Source organism: Polypterus senegalus, chromosome 10 (assembly GCF_016835505.1).
Source record: "Polypterus senegalus isolate Bchr_013 chromosome 10, ASM1683550v1, whole genome shotgun sequence".
In the NCBI taxonomy this organism is placed as follows: Eukaryota; Metazoa; Chordata; class Cladistia; order Polypteriformes; family Polypteridae; genus Polypterus; species Polypterus senegalus.
Window position 1 is genome coordinate 12194584 of NC_053163.1, and position 11893 is coordinate 12206476.

The following is an 11893-nucleotide window of genomic DNA, read 5'->3' on the forward strand; positions in this document are numbered from 1 at the left end:
CAGTCTTTTTCAACTTCTACCATTTGATTGTTGGTTCTGCCCCTCACTCTCTTCCTCCTCCTCCTGATCTCCAATGTCATCCTACAGACCACCATCCTATGCTGCCTAACTACACTTTCCCCTGCCACCACTTTGCAGTTTTTCTTCTCCTTCAGATTGACCCTCCTGCATAGGATGTAATCTACCTGTGTGCATCTTCCTTCACTCTTGTATGTCACCCTGTGTTCCTCCCTCTCCTTAAAATACGTATTCACCGCAGCCATGTCCATCTGTCCTTACTCCCCTTCCATTTAGTCTGTTGCACGCACAACATATAAACCTTCCTTCTCTCCATCATATCAGCTAACTCTTTCCCCTTATCAGTCATTCTGCCAACATTCAAAGTTCCTACCATCAGTTCCGCTCTTTTTACCTTCCCCCTCTTCAGCCAACAGTAGCCCAATGTCCGCTAACAGTACTGGTGATGGTCTTTCTTAACACAGGCCTCGACCGATCTGATATGGAAATCTGTATCGTTGTCCGCATGTTGATTTGGCAAAATTTCACCCCGGATGCCCTTCCTGACGTAACCTTCCCCATTTATCCAGGCTTGGGACCGGCATGAAGAAAAACAACGGTTTGTGCATTTTCTGTGGCTGGGTTACAAAATAACATCAAGGTAAAATGACAAAACTGTTTAACATGATGAAGTCTAAAACAAGTTTCAGAAAAAGATTCCTTGAATTTGAAAGTTGTGTTCTACACAATGAACATTTGATAAAATCCCAAAGACATATCAGAAAAAGTTAAATAAAGCAGCTGAACCTAACAAGACGTGTGTGATAAAGTCTCCTATGCCCAGATTGCTGTCTAAAATAAGTACCTTGGTTATCTCAATGTTATTGTTAAGAAATGAATTTCTGGATATGATTTGGACTTTCGCTTTGTTCTCCTGACCCAAGATTTTTGAGAAAATTTGTTTTTTGACTTCCAAATTCTGACCCTTTCCTCTGATCCAATGATTATTCCTTGATATCCTCTTTGGCTTCCTCATCTCTTGGTCTTTACTGTTAATTGTCCAGTTTCATTTGGCCTTTTAACTCATTTGGTGACAATAAGGATGACGTTTGTCATCCTGAATTATCTTGTATACTGAGCAGTGCCAAGCGACAACCAGAGTAGGAATTTTGAGCATCTGCTCCGACTTAACTCCAGTCTTTCAAGTCATGTTCCCTGGAACTGAGGGCCTACACCAGCCCTGTAGTGTCCAACCATCTTGTAATCTTTGCTCAGAGAAGATCGACTTTGTGCAAATATATGACTTCTCCTGGATGTTCGAGAAGAAGACTTTATAGATATTGAACTTTTCTTGAGATTCCTATTTTCACAGTCCTCTCTTCATGCCCTTCTAATGTCTGATTCCCAATGAAAACACAGAAACAGATCAGACATTGTATTTTATTTTATTGTATGTATTTATTTATTCATAAACCATCATTCTCCAGACAATTCTGCTAGTCTTTCCATCTGGTTTGTTATTAGACTTTTTTCAATCTGGAGGGATTTAACGAAAAAGAACAACAATTAGCAAGACTGAAATTAACCCAAGAAAAAGAAAATTGAAGCACCATGTCCTGATTGTCATCACGGTGAACTGTGTAGGTCATCTTTGCTATTATTATTAATTTTATCCTTGTGTCATATTGACTGGCACCATTTTATTTTATGATAATCACAATGTAAGAGACTCTGAGGAACGTAAGGTGGGACGTATTAAATGTTCCCGTACTCATCTGGAGCACTGCGCTCACTGCCACCTAAGGAGCAATGTTACACCTTATTAGATTGGCGGCTTAACTAAAGATGACAAAGGCGAAGATCTGAAATGAGGATAAAAGTAAAGTGGAAAAGTTTCCGATCTGACCTGCCTTGATATACAGAGGAACGTTTGATCGCTTTTAAATAATTTGAGTGAATTGTCACATCTCATGGTAAGCACAGCACGTTTGAGTACTCTGGTGAAACAGCTGCAACTTCTTATTTCAGAAGCTATTTTAATGCTGGATGGGTTGCATTTGACACAATCAGATGTGGAAAGGGAAGGTGGGGAACTGGATATCTATGGGAATGAGCGAAGTGAAAACAGCACACACATTACAAGTAGAACTAAAATGTGTTATACAGACATTGAAACACTGACTGAATTTGCCTGCATTGCTGCCGAGGGAGATAAGGTATATCATCCTGGGTAACGTTTATTAAATCTGCAACAGAAGTGATTCACTCTGTTACCAACACTCATTCATCGTGACTTCGACCAGGGGATCTTTGGAAGGAACAAAAGTCAATCAGCATGTTCCATTTGTGGACACAACAAACTGGACATGTTATTTCCACATGAAAATGTCTTTAAATGTAAACCTGTGACACAACCGGGCATATCTGACCACTTCTTACAAGCCTGTTGGTATCAGCTCTCTCACCGTCCAAGCCAAAGGTTCATGTGTGTGTTTCAGGGGTCATAGTTTGTTATAGTATGTTTCTTAAGCTTTCATAAAGTTTAAGATTTCCCCTTTGGGACAAACACAGATAAACAGATAGATAGACACTACAATTATCTATCGATCTATCGATCTATCTTGCCTACTATACTGCAATTAGATAGATAGATAATTGTAGTATCTATCTATCCTGTCTACTATACTACAATTATCTATCTATCTATCTATCTATCTATCTATCTATCTATCTATCTATCTATCTATCTATCTATTGGCTAGCCAGTCAATGTGAATTGTATATTAAATTGACTTAAAGGACTTAAAGATTGTCCTGAAGGCCTCTTAAATAAGAGGATCGCTGAAATAAAATCACTTATTTCTTAACTAGTCTAATTTCTTAACCTGTCATAATTGCAGTCAATAGCAGGGATGGTGAAGTTACTGTCCAAAAGTGCAGTTGGCCCAAACAGACCCTGTATTCTTCTTTCACTGTCTTTGAGGAATATCTGAGTTTATATTATGTGAGTTAATAATAAAAAAATGCGAGATAATCTAGTGCTTCATCTTATTGTCTATTATATCTGCCTTGCACTCTCCACCTTGCATTTTTTAACTTGCAAGGTGTTTTTATCATTCTTTAATTAATATTGTTTTTAACAGTATACTTCTGCTGAAGTATGTGAATTTCCCCTTGGGGATTAATTATCTATCTATCTATCTATCTATCTATCTATCTATCTATCTATCTATCTATCTATCTATCTATCGTGAACAGAGGTCTGATTTAAGTCACAAAGTTACACAATACACTTGAATGTACTGATTGTCCTCCAGACTTGTGATGGCCGCCGTTCTCAGTGTGTATCGTAAAGGAGCTGAGCCCTCACATGGCTGACCATTTCATTCGTACTTTACCTTCTTGCAAGCTTTACGAATGATAATCCCCAGCACCAACACAGTCACCATCATTAAGATCAAAAGCCACCACAAGTAGCTGACTTTGACTGAAAAAGAAAAGAACATAATAAATAAACTATAAGATGATGTGATGCTACAGGAGGTTAATAAAAAGATGGGGACAGTTTTATTCCCAGTTTATTTGAACAGAGAGGTAGGTTACGTAGGTTTGTCATCTGACATGCAGCTCCTTCATTCATAAACTGTGTCAATCATTATTAAACTTACCATTCATGTTATATTACAATATAACCATCAACATTAGTATGGACCTCATCATTTTACTTTACTTATTTTCTTTAATGTGTTTGCGCTGTTTATTTGCGATCAACATGGCAGCTGACTGAGCTTAATCAGATGTGCAAAGCTTATAGACAAAAAGACCTGAGCACACTTGAGGCCGTCATGGCTGACAAAATTGCATAATAATGTAGAACCGGAAAATGTGAAAACCTCCAAGGGGTTGAATACTTTTTAGAGGCATTGTAAAAGTAGAAAATAAAAAGACTTACAGTACACTTCGAGCTTCACTTCCCCCTGCGTATATGCATCTGCAGTGCCAACAGAATAGCGATAGGTCCCCTGATCTTCTTCTTGCACGTTGCTGATGAGTAGGGAAACGTTGCCATCTCTGAAAAAGTCCCCTGGAAGTCTGAATCGGAGCGACTCGCTGACTAGCCATTGCATGTCCTGCATGTAGTATTCTGCAAGGATCATGTTGTCTTTAGTCCAAGTTACGTTGATCAGCTTTTCTCCACAGAGATTTCCAGTCTGACATGTGATGATGGCGTTTCCTTTCTCTTCAGCGGTATGCCGCTGTTTACATTCTACTACTAAGTTCACTGCATTTGAAAAACATAAAAGTGTAAAAGCGAGCAGAAAGACTCATAGTACATTGTCATTCAAAATCTATATTATATTATATTATATTAGCCATCCCCCGCGGCTTTGCCCGCGTATTAGTGAAACAGGCCAGAGAGGAGGGCCACGCCCAGCTCTTTACACCTGACATCACGCTTCCCCCTCCCGCAGCCTCTGTCTCGGATTAGCGTGAATATATCGATCCTGCAAGTGAACTATGATTCTTAGCGCAATGAGAGAACTCGTAAAATCAATCAGAATGCTCAAGCAAATTCCATAAAAAAACCTGATCTAAATCCGTTTAAGTAGTTCTCTCATTTGCTAGCTAAGCGGAGTTAAGGTTACGCCCCGATGCAGGCGCGTGAGAGAGGAGGGCCCCGCCCCCCTCCTCGCAGCCTGATGAGTCTCTCTCGGATTTGCGCTAATAAATCGGTACGGCAAGCAAAATCAACGGAACGTTCAAGTAAATCATAGAAAAAACCTGATCTAAATCCATTAAGTAGTTCTCATGTGAAAAGCAAACAGACCTATAAACGGGTCTACAAAACTATAAGAGCTTTCGCGCTTGGACCATGAAATTTTTAAAACTGTTTCTTAGTGAGCACCTATGGGCCAAGGGTAACCTACATTCCAAATTTCAAGTCTCAAGACCTTATGATTCAGGAGATTTTGTGATGAGTGAGTCAGTTGTATTATATTATATTATATTATATTATATTATATTATATTATATTATATTATATTATATTATATTATATTTATTTTAAAATATATTATATTATATTATATTATTAATTTTCCAAACTCTGCTTGCTCTGCAGGGTTGCAGAAGGCCAAAATGAGATACAATACCACCTGAGAGCACATTCATGCAAGTCAAATTGGTAACCAACTTTCAGTTGTCAACCTTAAAATAGCAAAGGCAATGCAGTACTAAAAGAGACAGAAACACTCACTACACACATGGAGCTCGATGTTTCCCTGGTATCTCCCTTTGTCGGTTTCCACGTTGTATTGGTAGCTTCCGGCGTCCGAGTCATTCACCTTGCTGATGCTCAGGGAGATGTCTCCCAGACCAAAGCGTCCTGGATTCAGGCGATACCCGGTCCACCCAGATGTCTTCGAGCCGCGCTCACCTCTGGAGTACTCTACTAACTTTCTGTCCTGTTTCTTCCAGGAGACGTACATCGCCTTCCTACCACGCAGCTCTGGGATGTTACACTGCAGCACAAAGCTGTCATCGAGGCAGGCGGACTGCTGTGCCTGGCATTGCTGTTCAAGTGGGGCTTAAATTCAAACAAAGTAAAACACGTTGAGTTTTCTTCATAATTCAAGGAAAAGAACACGATAATCATCCTAACGCTTTTCAAGGTGCTTCCTATGGTAGACCTTTTGCAGCTTTTGTAGACCATCGATGGACTGATTGATTTATCGTTTGATGGATTGAAGGATCAATCAATCAATTGATTGACAGAAGTTGCTGCTTTATCATACATTTTCTTTGTAAAAGACCTTCATATAGTTGACTCCCTTCTTCATTTTCATTCACTACTATTGGATTTTTTTGCTTTTATTTTTCTCCCTGGAGATTTGTTTCCACACCGTACAGAATCGCTGCCGATATGTTAACACACAGACCCAATAAATCCGAGGTCTCCTGGTCCACCTCCTGTACATCAGAATTTATAAAATCTCGGCCTTGTCCTTATCTTATCTTATGTGCTCTCCACCGTCTGACTTTCTGTTGTTTCTCATTCAACAATAATTAAGCTATACTTTAGTTTTGTTTCCCGTTAATTTAATTAAAAATAGTTGAAATTAAATTATTTTAATTATTAAATTATTTTTTACTAAAATTTAATTAAGTTAGTTTAATCATCAAAACCAATCAGAAGCAAAATCATTAAAATCTTTTTTTTATAACAGTGCTCTTTCATTCATAGACCTATCCATTAAATTACATAATAGTGTTTAGCATTCACATTTTGTGTTATTTTAATAAATATTTTCAGAAATGTTAGAGAAAACACGGATTCTACAATATTTTCATATTACTCGCTTCACTTGCCAACACCCCCTGCCTCTGCTGCTCACGTTGTGAAAAGGGGGGCTGAACGCATCCCAAGGAGACGCGGTCGCTCCTACGAAACCCCCTCTTAAACGGTGATATTAGGGAAACACATGCAGTTTTTTTTACCTCCTCTTTGCTCAATCAGCTGCTGGATTGCTGCTGCTGCCGGGCCGCGTGATCTGCATATCACATGGTGCAGTTCTGTCATATCACCTATGTCCATATATATTCAATCTCATATTGCCCACTGCTCGCTTCGCTTGCCAACCCCCCTGCCTACGCTATGCACCAGGCACTTCACGTCTCTGCCGCTCACGTATGTGGATTTCACTTTCACCAAACAACAAAACTTTTAATTTTCACAAGATACTCCTCTTCATTGGGAAGAAACACTACTTTTCCCTGATGGCAACACCAATTAGACGATCTACAAATCTCTGGCCCAAACAATATCTTCATACTTCTGTCATACCACCTATGTCCATATATTCGATCTCTTTTTTCGCTTTTACCTTTCCATCAATATCGCATTGAGTTTTGATTCTTTGTTTGGAATTACATCGTGACAACACAACATATAACTGCCAGTGAGTGAATATCGTTTCTTTCTCTCTCTCTCTCACAAGAAATGTGTCCGACAATAATAGCATTCACACAACTGAGAAATGATTTCTCTCGTGGGATTTCACTTTTACCAAACAACAAATCTTTTAATTCTTGTGGATACATAGGCGGTTTTAGACGGGGGGGCAACAACAACAACAACAACAACAACAACATTTATTTATATAGCACATTTTCATACAAACAGTAGCTCAGGGGCCAGTGCCCCTGTAGAACTGGCCCTGGCCCTTGTTATGGACCCTTTGCTGAAGAGATAAAATTTTAATTAATTACTTACGGTGATGTTCTGTGCCCCCATGAAAAAACACTGGCCTCGCCCTGGCCCCCTGGTAAATTTGGTCTGGAACTGCCACTGCGCGGATACGCCTCTTCATTGGGAAGAAACACTGCTTTTTTTCCCTGATGGCAACACAAATTAGAGGATCTACAAGTCTCCGACTTGAAGTTTAAATATATTTGATCTCTTTTCGCTGTTCCGTTATTTCACCGAGTAATAATTTCCGTTTGTTTGCGCTAATGTGATCTTCACTATAATTTTCTTGAGACTTTCGAATGATCGTACTTTCATTATTTCTAACCTGCTCTGCCTGTGTATCGTGCCAACGTTTTTGAATTTTTATAATGTTCTAATTTGTCATCTACTCTGGTTAAATCTCTTGGCACAAAGACTCGTCTCGCGGGACATGTAAGGGAGAAAACTGAGAAAATCATGTCTCATCTCCTTCCAAACTTCCAAGATTTTTTTTTTTATAATAGAGAGATATATAACATTTTATATTAATTGTGTCATTATGAGTCTAAATATGTATCCATTTAAAGCATACCTTTAACAGTTATTTTTTTATTTTTACCATTTAAATATATACAGTTAATTCAGCATAATTTTTCATAATTAAGCTACAGTATTTTTTTACCTTACTGTTAAGTTACAGTTAATTTAAACACCATAACCAAACAAGAATACACCAGTAAAATATTTAATTTTATAACAGTGCTCTTTGATTCATAGACCTCTTCATTAAAGTATTTAGCCTTCACATGTCCGATATGGCATTTTTCAGAAGTGTTAGTGAAAACATGATTTTTTTTATCCATTTAATTATACAGTTAATCAAATGTCATTTTTCTAGAGCAGGTCAGAATGGTCACCTCAGTGGAGTTCAACATGACCTTCCCATTTAGATCAAAATATTGACAGTGCGGCTAATTCTTATTCAAATACATCATAGTAAAAAGACAAATGTCATAATATAAAAGAAAAACTTCATCCACTTACTGATCTGGGTGGGAGCGCTGAAGAGAAGACCAACAAGTAACCAGATTGTCTTTCTGCAAAATTAAAATGGCTGGAGTTAATGTGATTTTTTTTTTTTTACAGTTAACTCCTTGTAGACGATTGTTGCGAAATTGATTCAAACCGCTTCTGGCCTGAATGCATAGCCGAGGTGGTGTATGCATCTGGTCAATGCCAGTTAACACGTATTCGATACGTACCAAGGGTCATATCGTAAGCGCCAGTCATGCCATCAAGCAGTCATAGTGGAAACTACATCCACCTGATGGAAGCAAAGAGTGTTGGCATGGCCATGCACGTGGATTTTGTCTGCTAATTTCGAGAAATTGTCCAAAACACGTACCAGCTTATTGTTTGCTTGCGTGCTATATTCAAATTAACAATCTCCACTTAATTTAGCATCTGCTTGACAGCAAAAACACAAATAATTTGTTTTTTGAAATAATTGTAAATAAATTTAGGCAACAAGGGGTTAAGGCTGAAGGGGTTGTTAGAGTTTGACCGTGCAGCTGCTCGCCAAGATGGTGTCAGTGACTGAAGTTCCTCTGTTTAGCCTCTGTGAGCAGAGCTAACAGAAGCGAAGTGATGGTATAATGTGACGATGATGATGATGATGATATTTGTCTAAGATGGTCAGTCAGTCATTTTCTAACCCCCTTATTCCTGAACATGGATGCTGAAACCCATCCCAGCTAGCACAGGGCACAAGGCAGGAACAAACCCTGCACCAGTCGGCGCCAGTCCATTGCAGGGCAAACACACAATGTAGTGTTGCCAGTTCACCAAACCTGCATGCACATCGTTGGACTGTGGGATATTTAGAAGTTAGAATGGTGACTCATTATTATCCAGAAGAGAGAAAGCTGTTGTTTAAATGTATTTTACAAAAATATTCACGTTTGAGTTGATCCATCCAGTGCCTTGACCAGGTAACAGCTAAGCAAAGGTGGAAAGAAGACAAAGCCTGCCTTAAAGGAGTCAACAAAAGTTCTGCATCTGACACATTTTTAAGAGGCGTAACAACCACTTTTTGTAAGTAAAGATTCTACTTAAAACACCCATAGGTGTCATTTATCATTTTTTAAATCTAACTATATATATATATATATATATATATATATATATATATATATATATATATATATATATATATATATATATATATATATATATATATAAATCCATCCATTATCCAACCCGCTCTACAGGGTCACAGGGGGTCTGCTGGAGCCAATCCCAGCCAACCCAGAGTGCAAGGCAGGAAACAAACCGCGGGCAGGGCGCCAGCCCACCGCAGGGCACACACACACAGCACACACTAGGGACAATTTAGGATTGCTAATCCACCTAACCTGCATGTCTTTGGACTGAGGGAGGAAACCCACACAGACACGGGGAGAACATGCAAACTCCACGCAGGGTGGACCCAGGAAGCGAACCCGGGTTTCCTAACTGCGAGGCAGCAGTGCTACCCACTGCACCACCATGCTTTAGACTTTTTAAAAGTGTAAAATAACATTTTTTTCCTTTAAAAGCTTTATGTCTCAGAAACTGATTGTGACAAAACTGTATGATTTGAGAGTAAAACTTTGTAACAACAGGTAGTAACAACACAGGCATATCACTTTAGTACAGATTACATCCCACCAGAAATGCACATTTTCTTCAAATCTACTTAAAAAATAGCCTACAAATTTTGTTTGGAGTGAATTATTATTCGATTTTTTTTTGGAAAACACGTGTAAGTAGTCTCGCAGCAGCCAAGGAGGTCTTGTTCTCTGTGTGCTGGTCGGTATTGAGCTGGTTGTGCACACTTCTTATCAGACTTTTACATGTAACATACTGCACCAATAAACTGTGCCAATGACTGATATCCTGTGCTGTGAAACTGTAACGAATAAGAATATACAATTTTATCTATCTATCTATCTATCTATCTATCTATCTATCTATCTATCTGTCCTATATAGTGCCTTTCACATCTATCTATCTATCTATCTATCTATCTATCTATCTATCTATCTATCTATCTATCTATCTATCTATCTATATCTCTATCTATCTATCTATCTATCTATCTATCTATCTATCTATCTATCTATCTATCCTCACAACATATAATACAACAACAGTGGTTCACAGACCTTACCTGAATCCCATTTGTAATAAGTTAATAATCTGATTTCTTCATAAAATGTCCAAGTGGTGCTGAACACAGTCAACGCTCCTCCTAAATGGTCCTCAGTCTCCGTTATTTATCTGAAAGTTTGTTTAAATTCTTAGACGCACAACAGATGATCTCTAAAATAAGGAAACATAAAATGTACTACTCAAACATTAAGAAGGTGTCGGTTAGGACATGGGTTGCCCAATATTTTCTCACTTTCTTTTGTAATATTCTCTCTTCCTTACCATCCTTTGATCCAGTTGTCCATGTTCTGCTACTTGTTACTTCATGTGAGCAGAGACAACTCCCCGTACTAAGGTTTGCTTTGACTGAAGATTGTAAAGTAGAGATTTAAAAAGGGAGATACAGTTCGGCACAAGCTACAATTATGTCTGATAGACAAGTAAAAGTAAACAGATTCTCATTTATGGGCAGAAGTGTAAAAAGTAAGTTCCTGTTTTTGACGCTTTACTACTGATATAGATGGTGCTTCCTCGTGGGAAAAAACATTCAGAGCAGCATGAAATTTCCAGAAATAACTCTTTATCTAATTAGATCTGTAACAGGCCCCATATGGTAAATAACCATGACTAGATGGTAACAGATTTGTGAAATACCAAGAAGTCCTGATTTTAAAAACACGCTCACTGCCTCTAATCACACAGGCTAACTCCAGGTTTTCTGTTAGTATCCTGCTAGGTAGCCTACCATTCATGAAATGTTTCTATTCTTTCAAAGCACAAAGAACAAATTTCATATCCTTAGAAAGCTTCCCAGAATGAAATGGCGCTTTGTCAAGCGATGGTTCTACAAGGAACCACACAACCCTATAAAGAACCATAAAGTGCCATTAAAGAACCGGCATTTGTAACCGTGGAGATACAGTAAAAGTGACCAATATTGGATAAAGACATCAGAAGAGCACAGAATGGAAAACATAACCATTATTGTTTTGAAAATTGTGACATTCTGCTTTCAAACATTAGAAACAAATTGATGAGGACAGGCCATTCTGCCCAAGGAAACTTGACAAATCCTATGCATGTAATTTCTCAAAAATAAACAGTAAGTCCAATTGTGAAGGTCTATCATTTTGTCTTGCCCCTTTACACTTTAATCCATCTCCTGATTTTTTTTTTTGACATACTTTATTAATCTCCAAAGGGAAATTTGTTTTTTTGCATGACGTTTGGGGATCAGAGAACAAGGTCAGTCATTGTAAAGCACAAGAACTTTTACACCTTTATGTCTTTCTAATGATCCTGACATACTGCACCTCAGATTGTGTTAAAGCATCCCTGGAATCATTAAATAATAATAATAATAATAATAATTCTTTCCATTTATATAGCACTTTTCCTAGTAAGTGAGTACCCAGTTCAACCACCACTAATGTGTACCATCAACCTGAATGATGTGACAACAGCCATTTTTGCATC

At 38.2% G+C, this 11893-nt stretch overlaps 1 protein-coding gene across 1 annotated transcript; it reads right to left on the bottom strand.

Annotated features, from left to right (window-relative positions):
- Positions 1-1450: 1450 nt before the first annotated feature.
- Positions 1451-10936, bottom strand: LOC120536739. Its single transcript, XM_039765208.1, has 7 exons — positions 10700-10936; positions 10437-10588; positions 8270-8322; positions 5255-5584; positions 3950-4279; positions 3396-3484; positions 1451-1533 (listed from the first exon to the last, which is right to left on the bottom strand). Exons 2-7 carry the CDS (start codon positions 10445-10447, stop codon positions 1474-1476), a joined length of 873 nt encoding a protein of 290 aa, XP_039621142.1. The 5' UTR covers positions 10448-10588; positions 10700-10936; the 3' UTR covers positions 1451-1473.
- Between the last annotated feature and the right edge of the window lie 957 nt (positions 10937-11893).